This window comes from Scomber japonicus, chromosome 2, assembly GCF_027409825.1.
Source record: "Scomber japonicus isolate fScoJap1 chromosome 2, fScoJap1.pri, whole genome shotgun sequence".
NCBI classification, from domain to species: domain Eukaryota; kingdom Metazoa; phylum Chordata; class Actinopteri; order Scombriformes; family Scombridae; genus Scomber; species Scomber japonicus.
The window spans coordinates 4,065,052-4,087,525 of NC_070579.1; the positions used below are offsets into that span (position 1 = coordinate 4,065,052).

At 37.9% G+C, this 22,474-nt stretch overlaps 2 protein-coding genes across 4 annotated transcripts; both read left to right on the forward strand.

The window, feature by feature from the left end:
- Positions 1-1,598: 1,598 nt before the first annotated feature.
- LOC128376393 (E3 ubiquitin-protein ligase TRIM39-like) lies at positions 1,599-3,514 on the forward strand. 3 transcript variants are annotated; one of them, XM_053336412.1, is made up of 2 exons: positions 1,602-2,283; positions 2,407-3,514. In XM_053336412.1, exons 1-2 carry the CDS (start codon positions 1,602-1,604, stop codon positions 3,243-3,245), a joined length of 1,521 nt encoding a protein of 506 aa, XP_053192387.1. In that variant the 3' UTR covers positions 3,246-3,514. The 3 variants fall into 3 exon arrangements, with proteins under 3 accessions (XP_053192388.1, XP_053192387.1, XP_053192386.1); XM_053336411.1 differs by having other exon boundaries at positions 1,602-1,828; positions 1,865-3,514; XM_053336413.1 differs by having other exon boundaries at positions 1,599-3,514.
- Positions 3,515-8,273: 4,759 nt separating this feature from the next.
- Positions 8,274-18,239, forward strand: LOC128379474 (E3 ubiquitin-protein ligase TRIM21-like). The gene is made up of 7 exons (XM_053339105.1): positions 8,274-9,890; positions 10,986-10,995; positions 13,615-13,665; positions 16,655-16,993; positions 17,102-17,194; positions 17,343-17,441; positions 18,154-18,239. The coding sequence occupies exons 1-7, from the start codon at positions 8,274-8,276 to the stop codon at positions 18,237-18,239; spliced, it is 2,295 nt and encodes a 764-aa protein (XP_053195080.1).
- Positions 18,240-22,474: the final 4,235 nt, after the last annotated feature.

Here is a 22,474-nt window from a genome sequence, read left to right on the forward strand (position 1 = left end):
CATAACACATGGATTTATTTCCTCAAACCTTTTTTAAAACATATTAGAGACTCATTCTGTTCATGTACAAGATGAAAAAAATGAAAGTCAACTCCAAAATGTCTCCAGCAGGATCTCTGATGTCAGCAGTGATTTGTGTCATTCTTCCTTTATACACTAGCACAACCTGTATCTATAGCAACCATAACACAACCTGTATCTATAGCAACCATAGAACAACCTGTATCTATAGCAACCATAGAACAACCTGTATCTATAGCAACCATAGAATAACCTGTATCTATAGCAACCATAGAACAACCTGTATCTATAGCAACCATAGAACAACCTGTATCTATAGCAACCATAACACAACCTGTGTCTATAGCAACCATAGAACAATCTGATGGTCTGTCTGTACATTATAAACCTCATACAAGTGCTAAAGATTGCCAAAAAAGTTAAATGGGTTCAATAAATGTAATATTAATACCACTCAGATATAAACTGTCACCAACTGAAATTATTTTCATGAACATGTTTTAGTTGGAAAAAAGTTCTGCTTACATTATTTTTCTCTTAGTAAAACTTAAAAACATCGATGTCTATTTGACTATAACATAATGCAAGGATTATGCAGCTATCAGAGAGAAGTGTGTAACTTTATATCCACCTTTACTCCATGGTCATTTATAATAAATCTGTTAATGACAGGAAGGAACAACACTGGACAAACAATACAGACAGCTTCAACGTCACTTTGCAGAAATGAAACTTATCATTAATCAGAGGACAGCAGAGTTGCAGTCGAGTCTCTCCACTTCTGTCCAAATATAAATTAAACTGAGTTCGTCTCTGCCAAACACTGGTGAGTACAACTGATCATATTTAATGTTTCAACAACCAGCTTGAACACAGGAGACAGGAAGTTCATCTCTTTTCATTTCATACTGACACTTGTGAGATTGTTTACAGTATAACTGCAGCTGCTTTTACAGACTCAGTAAAAAACACTTTAAGTGTTTTTAAGTCTCTGTCAGTTCTCAGGACTTTTGTAAAGTGTAACTGAACCTCTGTGGTTTGGAGTTTAGCTTCACTGCTATTTCCTGATCTTTGACTATTTACTGATCACTTCCGACAGACACATTCTGTTTCCTGTAGCTGTTTCACATTAAAAGCTTTCCATTGGTGAACCAGAAGGACACTTTTATTGTGAAGCCACCAAGTTAGCAAAAGCTTTGTTAGCAGTGAGATTCTTCAATAATAATTCTTCTCTACAACAAGATATGAACATATTCTGTGATATTTTATCAGTGGATCAGATTGTATTGAGTAATAGTAAAAGCACAAACAGCCACAATGAGCTGTTAGATAAAGAGCTGCAGATGAGTCTCTGACTGTAGTTTGTACAAACCAGCACACGTCCAACATTAAAGGAGAACAAAGACTTTAACCTGGCTGTGAAATCCTGGAGAAAATCTTTTTATATTTGCTTTGATTAAATGATTACGATTGCTCATGGCTTGATTTGATGAAAGTATTTCTAGCCTGCTTGTAACATGCCATACCTATTTATTTTAAACAAACTAGTCTTCTTTTCCTTTCCCACCACATGTGTAGATATGTCTGCTGCCAGCTGTCTGAGATCTGAAGATCAGTTTCTGTGCTCCATCTGTCTGGATGTGTTCACTGATCCAGTCACCACACCATGTGGACACAACTTCTGCAAAAACTGCATCAATGAACACTGGAACAGTAATGACCAGTACCTGTGTCCATTGTGTACAAATGTTTTCAAGACAAGACCTGAACTTCACATCAACACTTTCATCTCTGAGATGGTTTCTCAGTTCAGACAGGAAGCTCAACAGAAAGCCAGCAGCAGCAGCTCAGAGCAACAAGCTGCCGAACCAGGAGAAGTTCCTTGTGACGTCTGTACTGGAACCAAACTGAAGGCCCGGAAGTCCTGTCTGGTATGTCTGACCTCCTACTGTGAGACTCACCTGGAGCCTCATCTGACAGCTTTAAGCCTGAAAAGACATCAGCTGATGGACCCTGTGGAGAACCTGGAAGACAGGATGTGCATGAAGCACGATAAACCTCTGGAGCTGTTCTGTAAGACCGACCAGACATGTGTCTGCATGCTCTGCACCTATTCTGACCACAAGACACATGATGTTGTTCCTCTGAAAGAAGAATATGAAGGAAAGAAGGCAGAGCTGGGGAAGACAGAGGCTGAAATTCAGGAGATGATCCAGAAGAGACGACTGAAGATTGAAGAGATCAAACACACAGTTGACCTCAGTGAGGAAGCTGCAGACAGAGAGAAAGCAGAAGGTGTTCAGGTCTTCACCGCTCTGATGCAGTCTGTTGAGAGAAGCCTGAATGAGCTCATTGAGACGATTGAAGAGAAGCAAAGAACAACAGAGAAACAGGCTGAAGACTTCATCAAAGAGCTGGAACAGGAAATCTCTGAGCTGAAGAAGAGAAGCTCTGAGGTGAAGAAGCTCTCACACTCTGAAGACCACCTCCACCTCCTCCAAAACTTCCCGTCCCTGAAAGCTGCTCCACCCACCAAAGACTGGACAGAGGTCAGTGTCCGTCCACCATCATATGAAGGGACTGTGGTAAGAGCTGTGGCTCAGCTGGAGGAGACACTCAGTAAACAGATGAAGAAGCTGTTTGAAGTTGAGCTGAAGAGAGTCCAGCAGTATGCAGTGGATGTGACTCTTGATCCTGATACAGCACATCCTAAACTCATCCTGTCTGATGATGGGAAACAAGTTCACTGTGGTGATGTGAAGAAGAATCTCCCAGACAACCCAGAGAGATTTTCTAATTGTTCCAGTGTGTTAGGAAAGCAGAGTTTCTCTTCAGGCAGATTTTACTTTGAGGTTCAGGTTAAAGAGAAGACTGAGTGGGATTTAGGAGTGGCCAGAGAGTCGATCAACAGGAAGGGACTAATCACGCTGAGTCCTCAGTATGGTTACTGGACTATATGTTTGAGAAATGGAAATGAGTACAAAGCTTGTAATATCCCTTCAGTCTATCTCTCTCTGAAGTCTCAGCCTCAGAAGGTGGGGGTGTTTGTGGATTATGAGGAGGGTCTGGTCTCCTTTTATGACGTAGATGCTGCAGCTCTTATCTACTCCTTTACTGGCTGCTCCTTCACTGAAAAACTCTACCCATACTTCAGTCCCTGTAATAATGATGATGGTATAAACTCTGCCCCTCTGATCATCTGTCCTGTCAATCAAACTGTCTGAGTCAATACCAGGATGTTGATTGATTAGAGACCAAAACTGATCAATTCTAAATGAAAAGATTCAGTTAATTATGATAACAAATGTATATTCAGCAGTAATGTACAGTGTGAACTTGTTGTCATCAGGATAATTCATGTGTTTAAACTCTGCAGTTTTACTCTGTCTCTGCATATTTCAAATTCCTAATTTGTGCTCTTCAGTATATAAATTATTCTTAAATAAGCAGATACAAAATCTGGTTCATACATTTTCTGGTTAGTGTTTGAAAAGTTCACGTCCTATCACTCGTTTACTGAAATATTATGTATATATATATATATATATATATATATATATATATATATATATATATATATTAATATAATGAATGTATCCATGCCATGCTAACTGTGTGTAAAGTGAACAGGATTTAGTTTAAACCTGTTTTAAATGTTTTCACTAACTTCGCGACATACAGGATGTTGATGAAGTCCTATTCTGTTTAGGATGGAGCGCGCACAACACAGGACCTTCAGTTTCATTTTACACTGATTATATGGACACATGTTCATGTGCTATACTTAAGTAAATGTACTTAGTTATAGTCCACCAATGCTCCTGAAACAAATATTATTTCACCTAATTCTGAAAATTAAAACTTTTTTTATTATTACTGATTAATAACCAATTGTATAAATAATGTTTGATAAATTCACAATAAGTGAACTATTACTTTATCTCCTCTTTTTGAGTTGAACTTCTATATATACAGTTAGCTAGTTTATACTACTTTATATACAGTTAGCTAGTTTACACTACTTTATATACAGTTAGCTAGTTTATACTACTTTATATACAGTTAGCTAGCTTACATTACTTTATATACAGTTAGCTAGTTTAGTCCAGTGGTTCCCAACCTAGGGGTGGGGCCCCTCCAAAGGGTCAGCAGATAAATGTGAGGGCTGGTGAGATGATTGAATGTGAGCCGACTACACACTGCTTTTTGGTTTCATCTTTAACAATCTGTTGTATTTTAAAAGCTTGTTATATTATCCATTGTGTCAAATCTGCATCTGAAAAGTAACTAAAGCTGTCAAATAAATGTATGAAAGAGAAATACTGTTGAAGACTTTAGATAATCTGATGTGGGTATGAGTTTGGTTCTCAATTTAATATTTTATAAGAGTTAATTACTAAACCACATCAGGCTCTCTGTGTGATATTAAAACCATTATTTAGCCTTACCTTCAACTTTAAAGCCACCTTTAAGTACAAATTATGTGTTTGAATATAAGCAGAAAAACGTGTAATGTCTATGTAAAAATAAACTGGAGATTTTATGTCAGAATTATGATTTACTGTCTTATAATTATAACAAAAACATCTCGTTGTGATGATAAAACGGTTCGGGTTAGGGCATTATTATTTTTTATGCAGTGTCACATTATAAAAACGACACTTTTGTTTTCTGCCCCCTACCAAAATATGACTCTTTCATCAGCTTCAAAGTTGTAGTTATTTGTTCTCTCCACCAGATGGCGCCATTTAGCTGTATTTTGCCTATAGGAGAATACAATGCTCCCCAGTACTGATCGTCCTGCATTATGAAGCACAGCAGACCAGTGAAACATGTGAGTGTATCTAATATGAGCTGGATGTGTTGGTATGGGTGTCAGAGATTAAATATAATATAACACACTGACTTTTTAGGGGGAAACATTTATTCACCTTGTTGCAGAGAGATGAGAGGAAGATAAATATGACGCTACAGCAGTTTAGTTTAGCATAAAGACTGGAAACAGCGATCCTGTGACAATATCAACCTACCAGCATCTTTTAAAACTCACTGATTAACACGTAATACTTTGTTTAATTTGTTTGAAAAAAAAAACGTGATTGTTATTTCCTCCTGGCGCCTCCGCTGGTCGCCTGGCAACAGCTCTTTGTTAAAGTCAGTTAATTCAGTCAGTTTTAGAGGAGCTGGTTGGTGGGTTTTCTTATTTTTTGGACAAAGCTAAACTAGCAGTTTCCACTTGTTTCCAGTCTTTATGCTAAACTGAGTTCAATTAAGTTATGTTAATACCGTAATTACAGCAGGTCAATCAAATCTGAACTAGTGCCTTTAGACTACCGTAATTACTGCAGTAGCACAACTAAATGGCCCAATTTTGTTCACTTACTCAAATTAAGTTAATTTGGTTGTTTTGATTTGATTTTTGTGCTTCTGCTTTGGCACAGTAGGCTATAGTTTTACTTTTGTTTGGTTTTTACATCTATTAATATTATTTTACCTTCTCAACATTTTAATTTTGATAATAAGATGAGTATATGTATGTGTTTAAAAAGGAGCATTGACTGTGGAATCGTAGTTGTGAAACTTCGCCTAAAAAATCCAAAAGAAACATGACATGACCAGACTCAGGTGACCCATATTGCACGTTTATTGACCTCAGAAAAAGACAAAGCAGTTGGCTCAGACTGTGCAGCGAGCGTTTGCAGTAACAGCGACTTTATTCCTGGAGAAAAACCTTCATGATGAGCTTCGTCACACGGAAAACAAACTGTGATTCTTTGTCTCTGTAACAGTCCCACCGTTTCATCATCAGTGACGAGAGAAAAAAGGAAATCTCTCCGAGTCTCTTCGAGGTGCAGATGGCTTTGAGTGAGTGCGGTTTGTTTCCCAGAAGGCCTCAGTGGTCGAGGATCCGCAGTTTTCCTGAAATGATCTTGTTCTCCAGCATCGCTCCGGCGGGAATATTGATCCGGTCGCCGTGATTGGCTATAATGATGACGGTCCCCTGAAGACACAACACAGTTTCATTAAAGTCAATGAATATAAATAACTTTTTTTAAAGTATATTTTTGGGGCTTTTTGCCTTTATTATACAGGTTAGTAGAGAGCGACATGAAACGGGAGGCAGAGAGGGGGGCAATGACACGCAGGATAGGACCGCTCGGTGCAGCAAGTACTGTAGCCTCAACACATAGGGCCGGTGCTCTACCCACTGAGCTAAACACCGCCACTCAATTAATAAATATCTTAGTCAATATAAAAATACTTCATTACAAGTAAAAGTACTGCAGTATTATAGTGATGTAGTATGCAATATTACAGTTAAAGTAGTGATATATTATTATATATGACATCATTAGATTATTAATAGTGAAGCATCAGTGTTAGAGCAGCATGTTACTGTTGTAGCTGCTGGAGGTGGAGCTAGTTTATACTACTTTATATACAGTTAGCTAGTTTACACTACTTTATATACAGTTAGCTAGTTTATACTACTTTATATACAGTTAGCAAGTTTACACTACTTTATATACAGTTAGCTAGTTTACACTACTTTATATACAGTTAGCTAGTTTATACTACTTTATATACAGTTAGCTAGTTTACACTCTATATACAGTTAGCTAGTTTACGCTACTTTATATACAGTTAGCTAGTTTATACTACTTTATATACAGTTAGCAAGTTTACACTACTGTATATACAGTTAGCAAGTTTACACTACTTTATATACAGTTAGCTAGTTTACACTACTTTATATACAGTTAACTAGTTTAGTCCAGTGTTTCCCAACCTAGGGGTGGGGTCCCTCCAAAGGGTCAGCAGATAAATGTGAGGGCTGCTGAGATGATTAATGGGAAAGCAGAAAAAACAAAGTTCTGATACACAAATGTGTTTTCAGTTTTTGGACTTTTTCTCTAATCTTTGATTTTTGCTGAAATATTGGATCATCTGAACATTTATTGAAATGAAAGCATGTGAGAAGTTTAGAGGGAAAAATCAGTATTTGGTGGAGCTGTTAACAACTCATAGACATCTGAAATGTGAGCCGACTACACACTGCTTTTTGTAAGACATCAAAAGACTTGAAACCACAGTACACCACAGGACATGAAATAACTGCACTTATTTACTCTTTACCAGTAAATTAAAGCATCCATAAAGATGAAATTAACTGTCTGCATTTCTGTCCCTAAGCATCACATATTCACATGTCTAACTCCTCCTGCCTGTTAGATACAGAACAACCATTACTCCATGATATCTCACAATACACCTGTTCATGACAGGAAGGAGCAACTCTGAAGAAAGAATACAGACAGCTTCAACGTCACTCTCCGGAAATGAAACAACATTAATCAGAGGACAGCAGAGCTGCAGTCGAGTCTCTCCACTTCTGTCCAAATATAAATTAAACTGAGTTCATCAAGTCTTTCTCAACAACACAGCAGAGTCTCTGCCAAACACTGGTGAGTACAACTGATCATATTTAATGTTTCAACAACCAGCTTTAACACAGGAGACAGGAAGTTCATCTCTTTTCATTTCATACTGACACTTGTGAGATTGTTTACAGTATAACTGCAGCTGCTTTTACACACTCAGTAAAAAACACTTTAAGTGTTTTTAAGTCTATACAAAAGTCCTGAGAACTGACAAAGTGTAACTGAACCTCTGTGGTTTGGAGTTTAGCTTCACTGCTATTTCCTGATCTTTGACTATTTACTGATCACTTCCTACAGACACATTTTATTTCCTGTAGCTATTTTACATTAAAAGCTTTTCACTGGTGAACCAACAGGATACTTATATTGTGAAACAGCTGCAGGAAATAAAATGTGTTCATCACCAATTAGCAAAAGCTTTGTTAGCAGTGAGATTCTTCAATAATAATTCTTCTCTACAACAAGATATGAACATATTCTGTGATATTTTATCAGTGGATCAGATTGTATTGAGTAATAGTAAAAGCACAAACAGCCACAATGAGCTGTTAGATAAAAAGCTGCAGATGAGTCTCTGACTGTAGTTTGTACAAACCAGCACACGTCCAACATTAAAGAAGAACAAAGACTTGGCTGTGAAATTGTGGAGATAATCTGTTAATACTTTCCAGCTCTGATTAAAAAGTTACAATTGCTCATGGCTCAATGTGATGTAATATCACGTGTGATATTTGAACAGTAATCATACATTTTAGTTTTGAGACAAACAACAAAAAAGTCTTATTTGTCTTTCACTCTACATGTGTAGATATGTCTGCTGCCAGCTGTCTGAGATCTGAAGATCAGTTTCTGTGCTCCATCTGTCTGGATGTGTTCACTGATCCAGTCACCACACCATGTGGACACAACTTCTGCAAAAACTGCATCAATGAACACTGGAACAGTAATGTCCTGTACCTGTGTCCACTGTGTAAAAAGACTTTCTACACAAAACCTGAGCTTCACATCAACACATTGCTCTCTGAGATGGTTTCTCAGTTCAAACAGGAAGCTCAACAGAAAGCCAGCAGCAGCAGCTCAGAGCAACAAGCTGCCAAACCAGGAGAAGTTCCCTGTGAAGTCTGTACTGGAACCAAACTGAAGGCCCTGAAGTCATGTATGGTGTGTCTGACCTCCTTCTGTGAGACTCACCTGGAGCCTCATCTGACAGCTACACGTCTGAAAAGACATCAGCTGATCGACCCTGTGGAGAACCTGGAAGACAGGATGTGTATGAAGCACGATAAACCTCTGGAGCTGTTCTGTAAGACCGACCAGACATGTGTCTGCATGCTCTGCTCTGTTTTAGACCACAAGACACATGAGTTTGTTCCTCTGAAAGAAGAATATGAAGGAAAGAAGGCAGAGCTGGGGAAGACAGAGGCTGAAATTCAGGAGATGATCCAGAAGAGACGACTGAAGATTCAAGAGATCAAACACTCAGTTGACTTCAGTAAGGGAGCTGCAGACAGAGAGAAAGCAGAAGGTGTTCAGGTCTTCACCGCTCTGAAGGAGTCTGTTGAGAGAAGCCTGAATGAGCTCATTGAGACGATTGAAGAGAAGCAAAGAACAACAGAGAAACAGGCTGAAGACTTCATCAAAGAGCTGGAACAGGAAATCTCTGAGCTGAAGAAGAGAAGCTCTGAGGTGGAGAAGCTCTCACACTCTGAAGACCACCTCCACCTCCTCCAAAACTTCCTGTCCCTGAACGCTGCTCCACCCACCAAAGACTGGACAGAGGTCAGCGTCCGTCCATCATATGAGGGGACTGTGGTGAGAGCTGTGGCTCAGCTGGAGATGACGCTCAGTGAACAGATGAAGAAGCATTTTGAACTGAGGAGGGTCCAGCAGTATGCAGTGGATGTGACTCTTGATCCTGATACAGCACATAGCTCGCTGATCTTGTCTGATGATGGGAAACAAGTTTACTGTGGCGATGTGACGAAGAATCTCCCAGACAACCCAGAGAGATTTACACGTTATGTTAGTGTGTTAGGAAAGCAGAGTTTGTCTTCAGTCAGATTTTACTTTGAGGTTCAGGTTAAAGAGAAGACTGACTGGGATTTAGGAGTGGCCAGAGAGTCGATCAACAGGAAAAAATACACCCCACTGATCCCTCAGTATGGTTTCTGGACTATAATTTTGAGAAATAGAAATGAGTACAAAGCTGATTATAACCCTTCAGTCTATCTCTCTCTGAAGTCTCGTCCTCAGAAGGTGGGGGTGTTTGTGGATTATGAGGAGGGTCTGGTCTCCTTTTATGACGTAGATGCTGCAGCTCTTATCTACTCCTTTACTGGCTGCTCCTTCACTGAGAAACTCTACCCATACTTCAGTCCCTGTTTTATTGCTGGTGGTAAAAACTCCGCCCCTCTGATCATCTGTCCTGTCAATCAAACTGTCTGACTGTGAATGATATATATGTAAATGTTAGAATTAGATGAATGAATTGTTTTTCTTGTGTGTGTGTGTGTGTGTTCGTGTTATCTCTTGAACTGTTTCAACACTATAAAGCACTTTTTTCCTGCTGTATGAAACCAAATATGATGTGTAAATAAAGTCTTATTTAATCTAAAACTGATCTGTGGTTTAATTTTGTCCCTCGTTGGTCATAATAACTGACAGTAACAGCAGGTTGGATCCACATTACAGGTCTGTTACAGAAAACCTTTAGTAAAACTCTGGTGTCAGAAATATGTGGTGGTAGTAATCTGTAGTAAGAATAATGACTTATGAATATGTTTAACAGGTCAGGTGACTAATTTTCAAATGAAAGTCCTGTTGGTGGGCACTAAATAGCCACCATGTAGCAGTTTTAGGTAGCTGTGCTTTGGCACCACCTTCAGGCTAAAGTACAGAAATACACAAAAAAAAAGTCCTGCATCAAGAACTTAAGAAACTTAAACTACTACTTAAGAAAAATGGACATACATTAGAACAGCACTGAGTAATGGTGACAATGGTTATTTTTGGCCCAAATATATACTCTTGTATAGTTTAAACTGAAGTTGATTTAATTAAGTTAATATTTATTGTAGTTATTCCTTTGAAATGTGGATCTGAGTGTTGCAGCTGTCTGATAAATAAAGTAAAATAGCCCAACAGTTAGTAAAATAAAATAAATCTATCAATGGAAGGAAGATATATTAATTTTAAAAACACTCGTATCAAGTATCTGATGTGTGTAAAAATCCACTTTGGAGGTTTTATTATAACACTGAATCAACATATATTTATATAATGAGGAAAATTATTATAATGACAAAGTGAAAAAATATATACCTCTATAAACATGTGAATGAAATACAAACACAAAATACAAAATGAACGTTTGTCTAAAGTATAAATAATGAAGTAAGGAGCCTGTAGATACAACTCAGATTATTTTAGATGAAACTGCAGGCTTCATCATAGAGAATTTAAACATTTTAATATCTTTTAAAAGTAATTGTGTTTTAACATATGACTTCCATCCACTTGCAGTACCTTCTCGGTATATTGATCTAGCACTAATATGAGTCACGTCACTGGTGGCGTTTCGCGCCAAATCCAGTTGATGAAGGAAGTAGGAGGGAGGAGTCTAGAGATTTGGCGCGATTTGTGCAGCATGGAGGCAGCAGGACAGCACGGTGCTGCAGACTCAGAGAGGGGATTTCCTGTTTCTAACGAGGTAAGATGAACTGTTTGAATCGTGTTGGTCTGGATTGTAACAGCAGCAACAGCTTGTGATGGATCTGAGCATGTCTGTATGTCTGCATCATTGTTTTATGTCATGAGAGCTGATACACCTCATATCTGCAGGGTCAATGTGCAGCAGTGTAACTTCATTACAGACATTTGAAACATTTGCAAATATTTCCAGGACTGTAGTCTACTAAAGTACATGTTTGAGGTACTTGTACTTTACTGTAGTATTTCCATGTGATGCTACTTTCTACATCTCAGAGGGAAATATTTTACTTTCTACTCCACTACATTTATTTAACAGCTTTAGTTACTTTTCAGATGCAGATTTGACACAATGGATAATATAACAAGCTTTTAAAATACAACACATTGTTAAAGATGAAACCAGTCAGCAGTGTGTAGTCGGCTCACATTTCAGATGTCTGAGTTGTTAACAGCTCCACCAAATACTGATTTTTCCCTCTAAACTTCTCACATGCTTTCATTTCAATAAATGTTCAAATGATCCAATATTTCAGCAAAATCAAAGATTAGAGAAAAAGTCCAAAAACTGAAAACACATTTGTGTATCAGAACTTTGTTTTTTCTTCTTTCCCATTAATCATCTCAGCAGCCCTCACATTTATCTGCTGACCCTTTGGAGGGGCCCCACCCCTAGGTTGGGAACCACTGGACTAAACTAGCTAACTGTATATAAAGTAGTATAAACTAGCTAACTGTATATAAAGTAGTGTAAACTAGCTAACTGTATATAAAGTAGTATAAACTAGCTAACTGTATATAAAGTAGTGTAAACTAGCTAACTGTATATAAAGTAGTGTAAACTAGCTAACTGTATATAAAGTAGTATAAACTAGCTAACTGTATATAAAGTAATATAAACTAGCTAACTGTATATAAAGTAGTGTAAACTAGCTAACTGTATATAAAGTAGTATAAACTAGCTAACTGTATATAAAGTAGTATAAACTAGCTAACTGTATATAAAGTAGTGTAAACTAGCTAACTGTACTTTTACTGTAATACTACATCACTCATAATACTGCAGTACTTTTATTGTAATACTGCATACTACATCACTCATAATACTGCAGTACTTTTACTTCAGTAGGATTGTTCATGCAGGACTTGTAATAGTAATGGAGTATTTTGACATTGTTGTATTGGTACATTTACTGAAGAATCTGAATACTTCTTCCACCACTGACTAAAACCTACTTACATTTTCATTCTTACTTTTAATATTGACTTTAGTTGTCATTATAGTTTTAGTTGACATTATCTTTAGTTGTATATTGTTGGTCATCTTTATGATTCATAATGAGGTTGTAATCATAGAAACTGTCATCTGGGGAATCCTTGTTGAAGTTTTGCTCAGTTTTCATTCATTTTATTGTCAGACTTTTGACATATAGGTACAACATGTTTTAACTGGTACTTCTACTTAAGTAAAGGATCCTCTGGCTGCTGTTTAGACTCTGCTGCTTTGAAAGTTAAACTGTTATTATTGGTTTTCCACCTCTTATTAGATGACTTAGAGCATCAGTTCAGAAGTTGACAGTAACTTGAATAACTAAATTCTAATTCTAGTTTCTATTAAACATCAAATTATGTGAGTACACCATAAGGTAACTTTACTACATGTGGTATTGTTTGGTAAACAGCGGTGACATCATGGTTCAATGTGAGTCAGAGTGATACACAGAGCAGGGACGAGGTTAAAGTTGTTGTTGTTTGGCGCGTGGTCTTCCAGGATGTCAGTGTGGAAATAGAGCCACATGTACACGGCTCTATTTAAATGGACTGAATTGACATTTTGTAAGTGATAACTCGTAATTCACTGAATGTATCGTCAGAAGCATCATAATGTCCGTGTTATTTTTCAGTACCTTGCATCGTAGTTCCATCAGCATCTGTCTCTAGTGTGTAGATTATAGACTGTCAAATAAACCCAGTAGAATTAATTCATGATGATTTACACTCAACTTGTGGGATTCAGGTAAATAAAAAAGAATGAAGGATAAACACATTTTCTTTTCTTGTATCAAATATAGGTATCATTTTAAAATAAAGTGCAATACAGAAAGCTTTTTTACTTTTAAATTTGAACCATAAACTTAATTTCACCTATAACTTTATAACACATATTAACTATTCTTTCCGTGTATATCTCACTGACAGTCTCTCCACGTGTCTGAATGCACTGATTTGATTGGCTGTATTAGTCACAGAGATTATACAATATCGTTGTACAGCTGTGAAATGACAATAAAGGCATTGAATTGAATTGTTCGGTAGACTGTGTGTCCTTCTCCGTGCTGGCATGAACATGTAATGAGTCATGAGAAAAACATTCACTCTGTCGACTGCGTAGACTGTATAAAAGAGAAGTTCTAAGTTACTTCCGCTTTGGTCCTCATTTCAGAGGACCGGAACTCCCCGTTTGGTCTTCTGTCATTCGTCAGAGAAACGTCACGTGAGAAGATTCTGTCTGTCTGATATTTGAAAACGGAAAACGCGCGTCCCTTTAACACAAGGAACGCGCCAAATTTCTCGTGTAGTAACCAACATCTGTGAGGCGCCGCCCATTTAATATCTGGCCCGGCGTATCGAAACATTACGCCGCGGTATGTTGTTAAAGTTGAGCTGCTTGGATCTAATCATGAAGACGATGTTTTTAACACTGCTGGTGACTTTGTTTTGTGTTGAAGCTGTTTCTGGTAGGTTTGCATTAATGTTTGTTTGATTCTTTTTGATACCCAGCGGCAGCATAGACTCCATTTTGTCACTCAAATACAGTTTTGAGATAGCTGATCATTACGTGATGTTAGTGTTATACTGTATGTAAGAGAATATATAGTGTGTGTTTGCAACTGTCACGATGTAACGTGACGGTAGATGACGGAGCTGTTGGTGTATTGATTTATTCTCTGATCAATATGAGGACGTTTTTCTTTCCCTGGATGATCACTAAATTAACTTCCTAGCGTCAAATGATGAACTGTATGAACCACAGTCAGTGGGAATGTGGTCATGGTGTCTTGTTATTTATGTCAGACATTAACCCTTATGCCTCCTTAAGGACATTTTTGGCTTTTCAGTTTTTATTTTCTTGATCATTTGGGCTGTGTTCATGCTTATGGCATCAAATTATCCAAGGATATTCTTTTTAATTGTTCCTTACAGCTCATTAGGGACAAAAATGTCCCCATTGAAACCCATTAATACTACTATATTTTTACTAAAAAATGACTCTTTCATGTGTTCTGGGCTGTCATTTTAGAGCCTGGGCTTTTTTTTTTGTTTTTCATCAGATACAGATATAGATGATTTTACTGTATTATACCTATGGAAGAATTCCCCAGTCCTGCTATCCTGTATTATGAAGCACAGCAGACCAGTGAAACATGACCTGGATGTGTTGGTATGTGGGTGTCAGAGTGTGATGTGTATGTGTATGTGAGTGTGAGTGTATGTGCAGATACAAATAGAGAATGTATATGGTCTTAGGCATAAGTCTAATGTAAGATTGTATGTACAGTAAACATATCTGTATTTGATGTGTTATGTAGGGTTATATGTTTATAAGGACAGTGAACAGGAAGTGTAACTGAATTTGACACTTTTTTTGTACTGGTACAGTCATAATGTGATGTAATAATGCCAGTTCCTTCAATTTGTACATTACAATAGTTTAAATGGAATAGTAATACATATATATTTATGATTGGGGGGGAAAGGGGGCAGTCTTAGACTTTATTTTAGGACTGAGGGTAGAAAGTCTTCCTGAGCTTCTTGGTGCAGGCCTGATGTATTTGGGCTTTGAGATATCCTGGTGGTGGTTGAGATCAGGGGATTTACTGGGGTATCTACTAGCTACAGTCCTCTTTCAAATGAATGAGAGGGCTGCAGTTTTCCACACACATTATAAAGGATTCCTCTCACCCGATCACCACTGCTTTGACCTTCTGCCTTCAGGGAGGCAGTACAGGTCAATGAAAACACACACACTAGGGCTGGACGATTATGGCAAAAAATCATAATCACGATTATTTTGATCGATATTGAAATCGCGATTATAAAACACGATTATTCATAGATGTGTAAACATAAGCATTTATTGAACCACCAGAACTCAACTTGAAATATATTTGAACACCACAACCAGAAATACATTAAAATCAAGAAAAATATATATAATGATAATTGGAAATAATAATAGCAATATGTAAAAACAATAAATAAAAATAAATAGCCAAAACCTACCAAAACAAAAATCAATTCACACGCTCTCACGCCACACCTGTCATTTCTCACGCTGAGAAGTGATCCCACCGCACAGACATTAATAAATTATGTAATCCATACATCCCAACTCTCTGCATATTGATAGCGGCTCCTTGACGCCTGCACATGAGACACAATCTCCCGGAGTCTGGAGCAAACGAGCAAGAGCGCGCGAGTGACTGCAGGCGCGTGTGTGTTTCTCAATGCAGCGCGTGTGTGTGTGTGTGTGTGTGTGTGACTCTCAGTGCAGCGCGTTTGTGATGTCACTGAAGATGTCCCAGTCCTAACTTTCTTCTTGTCAACCAAAGGCCTTTCTGTCATTTTAAATCTCCACACATCTGCGCAGAAACACAGCGTTCCTCCAGCCGGTCTAACATGAGGGGCGGGACACAGAACTTGCTGGGAAAGAGGGGGGCGCTGGATTTATGTCACAGGTGCGCCGCGCCGGGCGGAACAATAATCGTTTTATGTCGATTATTACGTTTTTATAATCGCGGGAGGCCAAAATCGATATCGCGATTAAAATTCAATTAATCGTCCAGCCCTAACACCAACAGACTCTTGAACAGTTTCTTTCCTAAAGCTATCCAGACTCAATAAACACACACTGTGACTCCTCAACCACTTTATACCTCATTATATACCTGTGCAATATTCACATACTCTTGCACTCAGAGCACTTTTTATTTATTTATTTATATACCTGCCTTGTCTTAATTTTACCTGCCTTTGTTTTGTTGTATAGTTTTATAAAGGGTTGTGACTTATGTGTGTTGCTGAATGAATGTATGCAGTAGTATTATGTCAAAATACTACTGTAATGGGCACTAGCAATGTCATTGTATTTTAAGTACAGTGACAATAAAGGCTTCTTATCTTATCTTAGCTGTTTTCTTATTCCATATTGAGACCAAATCAGCAGCTGAAGCTCATCTTTATTTGTGCATTTTTTGTATATTTACTACACAGCTGCTTTCCTCTTCTTTTTTCTTTTCTTTTTTTAATGAGTCATAAAGCCAACAGGGGTGTGGTGGGTGGGGGGTGATCTTTCCTCCAGAGCAGACAGAAGACTAGAGCAATGTAAACCTGGACTGTATAATGCAAACAAAGCTGGGAAAGAGTTAAAAGCTTTTATTTAAATGTAAAACAATCTAAATGTTTTTGTTTGTTTTTTCCAGGAGGATCTCATGCGGTTTGCTCGACTCAGCCAATAGTGATACAGGAAGGTGAAGATGCTGTTCTTCAGTGTTGGCTGGACTCACCGATCGATGTGTCCACGTACACATGTGATTGGAAGAGAGTTGACCTCATCGGATATATCTGCGTCTATCGAAATAAACAGGATCTCCATGATGAGCAGATGAAGAGATACAGAGGCAGGACGACTTTCATTCATGAAGACCTGATTAAAGGGAACCTGACTCTGAAGATCTCCTCAGTCCAGTTGAATGACAGCGGACAATATGAGTGCTACATTCCTAAACTGGAGACCAGATGCGTCATGAACGTCAGTGTCGGTAAGAACCCTGAACCCCGATCATATTAGGGTTTTTTTTTCATTTACTTGTATAATGAAAAGTGGAATTAAAAAGTACTTAAACAGTTTTGTGTCTCATGTGAAACAGTATCAAAGGAGCAGCTAGACAGTATGGAGAGAGGTGAAGACGACATCACAACCAGACCTCCAGTGTATGATGTGACCAAGCCAGAAGATCATGGTAAGTCTTTGTAGTTGATTCAGAGAACTATAGATTGACTGACTGTGGGAGTAGTGTTGGTATCTATTGAATAGATATCATCAGAATGAATAATGATACTATGTTTGTGAAGGAAATGCATAAAAACACTTTCTGATGTTCCTTTTAGATGCTGCAGACACGAGGAATCACTATTGGATTGCCATCTCCTTTTTTGTGTTCATTTCTGTGGTCTTCATTGGAGTGCTGGTGAAATATGGAACAATCTGTAAGTTACAAAGTTTTACAGCATTTTATTATCAATATTTAAAGTATTGAACTGTGATCAGTGTTGTGCTGCTGTTCGTCCTCCATCATCCAACATCTGATCTACTTTTACTTTTTCTCACAAGAGACTACTGGATTTTCTTTTAAAAGTAATATAAAATAGAAGGTGCAGGAAAACCCATTAAGTTGAGGTGCTTCTGATTAGTGCCATGTAGCAAAACCATTGTGCTTTAACTTTGCACTGAGTGAAAAACCCCCACTGTTGAACCCACAATGAATATCCAACCTGAAACTAACTTCACCACGGCTGTAGCGAGTGTGATTTGTTTCACAGTGATAGAAATGAGAGCAAAATATGAAACAGTAGATGTTTGTCTTGCGTCACGTGATATAATATCGTCATATCACACAGTCACAGATAAGACATGTAGACTCCACATTTACTGTGTTGGTGTATTTTAAGACTTTTATACTCTCTAACCCACTGAGGAGGTTCAATAGTGACTAAATTTGACTTTAAGGGAAATCACATCAAGGTAATATGATTATGATGTAATTTCTATCCAATCAACTCTGAAAGCAGTCACACAATGCTGCACAGTTCATGGCTTTAACATCACTTCTGTTTGGATACAGTTTCCATATTGGTTGTGTACATATCATGTCAAGTGGTATAAACTCTGTTTTATTAACTGGTTGTCATGTTCTCTCAGGCGGCAGGAGGCGGAGACCGATGAATGAAGCAGCAGAGGAGGGTAAAGACCTCGACACTGTGAAAAAAGACCTGGAAGATGTGTAGAGATGATCAGTGATTATCTCTTACACTGAGAGAGATGTAATTAATCACTTCACCTCAAAAAAGCACTTCCTCTTGTGGACCAACAATTGATTTATTTGAATGCTTGGTTCAGAAGTACATTTTGAGGAAAGAGCATTTTCTTTAATTCTTGCCCATGAATTCGTGCAAAATTGACACCAACTAGAACATATCCAGAGTGAAGGGTTTTATGTCTCAAACAGACCAAGAGAAGTTGATTCATGCTTTCATCTCAAGTAGACTCGACTACTGTAACGGTCTTCTGACTGGACTCCCACAAAAAAGCATTAAACAGCTGCAGCTCATTCAGAACGCTGCAGCTCGAGTTTTAACCAGAACAAAGAGATCAGAGCACATTACTCCAGTTCTAAAGTCTTTACACTGGCTCCCAGTCAGTTCTAAAGTCTTTACACTGGTTCCCAGTCAGTTCTAAAGTCTTTACACTGGCTCCCAGTCAGTTCTAAAGTCTTTACACTGGCTCCCAGTCAGTTCTAAAGTCTTTACACTGGCTCCCAGTCAGCTCTAAAGTCTTTACACTGGCTCCCAGTCAGTTCTAAAGTCTTTACACTGGCTCCCAGTCAGCTCTAAAGTCTTTACACTGGCTCCCAGTCAGTTCTCAAGTCTTTACACTGGCTCCCAGTCAGTTCTAAAGTCTTTACACTGGCTCCCAGTCAGCTCTAAAGTCTTTACACTGGCTCCCAGTCAGTTCTAAAGTCTTTACACTGGCTCCCAGTCAGCTCTAAAGTCTTTACACTGGCTCCCAGTCAGCTCTAAAGTCTTTACACTGGCTCCCAGTCAGCTCTAAAGTCTTTACACTGGCTCCCAGTCAGCTATAGAATAGATTTTAAAGTTCTGCTACTGGTCTACAAATCACTGAATGGTTTAGGTCCACATTTTTAAATCCAGGTTAAAAACATTTCTTTTCTCCTGTGCTGCTTACGATTGAGCTCTTTTAAAGCACTTTACATTTTAATCTTTCATTTGCACTCTATGTCCTTTTTAATGATTTTAAAGCTAATTTATTATTTTATGCTGCAATGTTATATTTAATGCTTTATTCTATCATTTTATTTATGTCTTTCTATTTTTCTGTACTTTGTTTTTATTATGGGGGGGGGGGGTTAATTGTATGTTTTAATGTTTGTTTTTTGTAAAGCACATTGAGTTGCCATTGTGTATGAAATGCGCTATATAAATAAAACTGCCTTGCCTTGCCTTACCAAACAGATGTATTATTTTTTAAATGGTAACAAATTCAGCATATCTTTTATATTTGAGAGAACTTTAAGTTTCACTCTGTACAGTCCAGTGAGGTTTCTCAGGTTTTCTAACGCTGTGAACACTGAAGAGCGGTGAAAGCGTCCTGCGGCAAACCTGGTGTGTCCAAAAAAAAGTTTGTTTTGTAGTGATCTACGAAGAATAACTGTGAATGACAACAGGTGTAGACAGCAGTATTTAAATGAGGGTTTTGTGTCTTAATGGACAGTTTGGACGAGCAGAAATGTGATTCCATGGAATTAGAGGTTCTAGTGGGAGAGGTTAACAAACATATTGAGTTACAGTAGAAAATAAAGTCAATTCTGTTAGCCAAAAATATTCCGCTCCAAGAATATTAACGTAGGTGTATTCTGTCATTGTGCCACCGTCTCCTCTTCATAGTAACAGCTGATTAATAACTGTCATTCAAACCTTTTATTTATACACACAGTTACTATTAGGTTCAGGTTTGATAAATCACAATGTGTGTGCTAAATTAACATATTTGCATTTTCTCCTCCCCGTATTTTGCACATTGGGGTTAAAACGCCTCATATTACATATTTATTATGGCAAACGTATTAAATGGACAGTGCATATTATCTTGCACAGTTGAAAGACAAACCTCAGTGCACTGTGGATCAGCAGGTGATGTCAAGTTTGCACACTTTTTAACAAATCAGGCCTGTACTCGTCTTATGTGTCGACCTAGAGTTCAAATGAAACACTCAGAAGATAAATGTATTGACTGTTTTTGTTCAGTTATAGAGATGCAGAAAACAGAAGCTGTATGGACGGAGATCTCCAGTCTGCTCAGTGCGGCCGCTGAGTTTTGAACTTGGATGATATATCATGTGGGTCAATATTTAGATAATTTTTCTGCTTCAAGTTTATGTAGATGACATGATGCACACATAGACGAGCAGAGCAGAGCCTGGTACTCCTCAAATACACCAACAGAAAGATCGATAAGTCTCTGCATGGTGCCGCTTTTCACCACTCTTCAGTGTGTTTGTGGCGTTAAGATCAAATGAACATATTTATAGTTGGTTTTAAATGGTTGTGGCAGTTTGTTTCAGAGCCCAAACTGGAAGCTTTGTGTTGTATGTTTGTCTTTTTTATCTTTGTTGTCTTTGTATTTCAACGTGTTCCATTCATTTTCTTCACCTTATGAAGAAGAAACGCACTTTTAAGCTGTTACCAATCATGAATTGCCTTTCCTCGCACAATCATCAGCATTAATAAATGAAATTGTTTATTCCAATATTACTGTATTACTGTCATTATTTTCTTCTTCCTCTTCACCTAAATTACTGTAGCATGTCTAGTATTTTCAAGCTTCTCTCTCAAATATCTAATATACAGATGAATAAGCTGTCTATTTCATTTGGACCCTGTTTTTATCGGAGTTAGTTATTCAAATTAAATATAAAAATGTATCTAATAGTGCTTAGCATCCCTTTATTAGTGTAAGCATGTATTTAAAAGTTGATAAGGAGCTTCAGCGTTCAAATGACTCCAATCATCTTCTATGTTTCAATGTTAGTGTTTTGTTACTATACTTCCACCACAGCTCAACAGGAAACACTAAGAGGGAATCTGATGCTAAAAAGACTGTAAATGTGTCAGATATCACTTGATATGACTAACTCACACTGATGAAGCTCAATAGAAGCTGATTATCTACTTTAAATGTCTGTGTGGATTGTTTTTGGACTGTTTTGACCTCCCTGCCAAAATATGACTCACGCATCACTGTCGTTTTGTGGCCTTGACTTCAAAGTTGTTGTTATTTGTTCTCTCCACTAGATGGCGCCATTTAGCTGTATTTTGCCTATCGGAGGGTACAATGCTCCCCAGTCCTGCTCGTCCTGCATAATGAAGCACAGCAGACCAGTGAAACATGTGAGTGTATCTAATATGAGCTGGATGTGTTGGTATGGGTGGCAGAAATATAATATAACACACTGACATTTTTGGGGGGAAACATTTAAACACTTTCTTGCAGAGAGACGAGAGGAAGATAAATATGACGCTACAGCAGTTTAGTTTAACATAAAGACTGGAAACAGCGATCCTGTAGCAAAGTCAACCTACCAGCACCTTATAAAACTCACTGATTAACACGTAATACTTTGTTTAATTCGCTTTTTTTTGTAAACGTGATTATTATTACCTCCTGGAGCCTCCGCTGGTCGCCTGGCAACAGCTCTTTGTTAAAAAGTCAGTTCATTTAGTCAGTTTTAGAGGAGCTGGTTGGTGGATTTTCTTACTTTTTGGACAAAGCTAGGCTAACAGTTTCTACTTGTTTCCAGTCTTCATGCTAAACTGAGTTAAATTAAGTTGTGATGTTAATACCGTAATTACTGCAGCTCAATCAAATCTGAACTAGTGCATTTATACTACCGTAATTACTGCAGTAGCACAACTAAATGGCCCAGTTTTGTTCACTTACTCAAATTAAGTTAATTTGGTTGTTTTGATTAGATTTTTGTGTTTCTACTGTGGGTCAGTAAGGTATATAGTTACGTCAAGGTTATAGTTTTACTTCTGTTTGGTTTTTACATCTATTAATATCATTATTTTACCTTTTCAACATTTGAATTTTGATAAGATGAGTACGTGTGTGTTTAAAAAGGAGCATTGACTGTGGAATCGTAGTTGTGAAACTTCACCTAAAAACCCAAAAGAAACATGACATGACCAGACTCAGGTGACCCATATTGCACGTTTATTGACTTCAGAAAAAGACAAAGCAGTCGGCTCAGACTGTGCAGCGAGCGTTTGCAGTAACAGCGACTTTATTCCTGGAGAAAAACCTTCATGATGAGCTTCGTCACACGGAAAACAAACTGTGATTCTTTGTCTCTGTAACAGTCCCGCCGTTTCATCATCAGTGACGAGAGAAAAAAGGAAATCTCTCCGAGTCTCTTCTAGGTGCAGATGGCTTTGAGTGAGTG

Bases quoted from the DNA above. Each gene is read 5' to 3' on its own strand.
- LOC128376393 (XM_053336413.1), top strand. From the start codon at position 1,602: ATGTCTGCTGCCAGCTGTCTGAGATCTGAAGATCAGTTTCTGTGCTCC.
- LOC128379474 (XM_053339105.1), top strand. From the start codon at position 8,274: ATGTCTGCTGCCAGCTGTCTGAGATCTGAAGATCAGTTTCTGTGCTCC. The intron at 16,994-17,101 runs GTAAGAACCCTG...CATGTGAAACAG, and splicing joins CGTCATGAACGTCAGTGTCG to TATCAAAGGAGCAGCTAGAC. The intron at 17,442-18,153 runs GTAAGTTACAAA...ATGTTCTCTCAG, and splicing joins GGTGAAATATGGAACAATCT to GCGGCAGGAGGCGGAGACCG.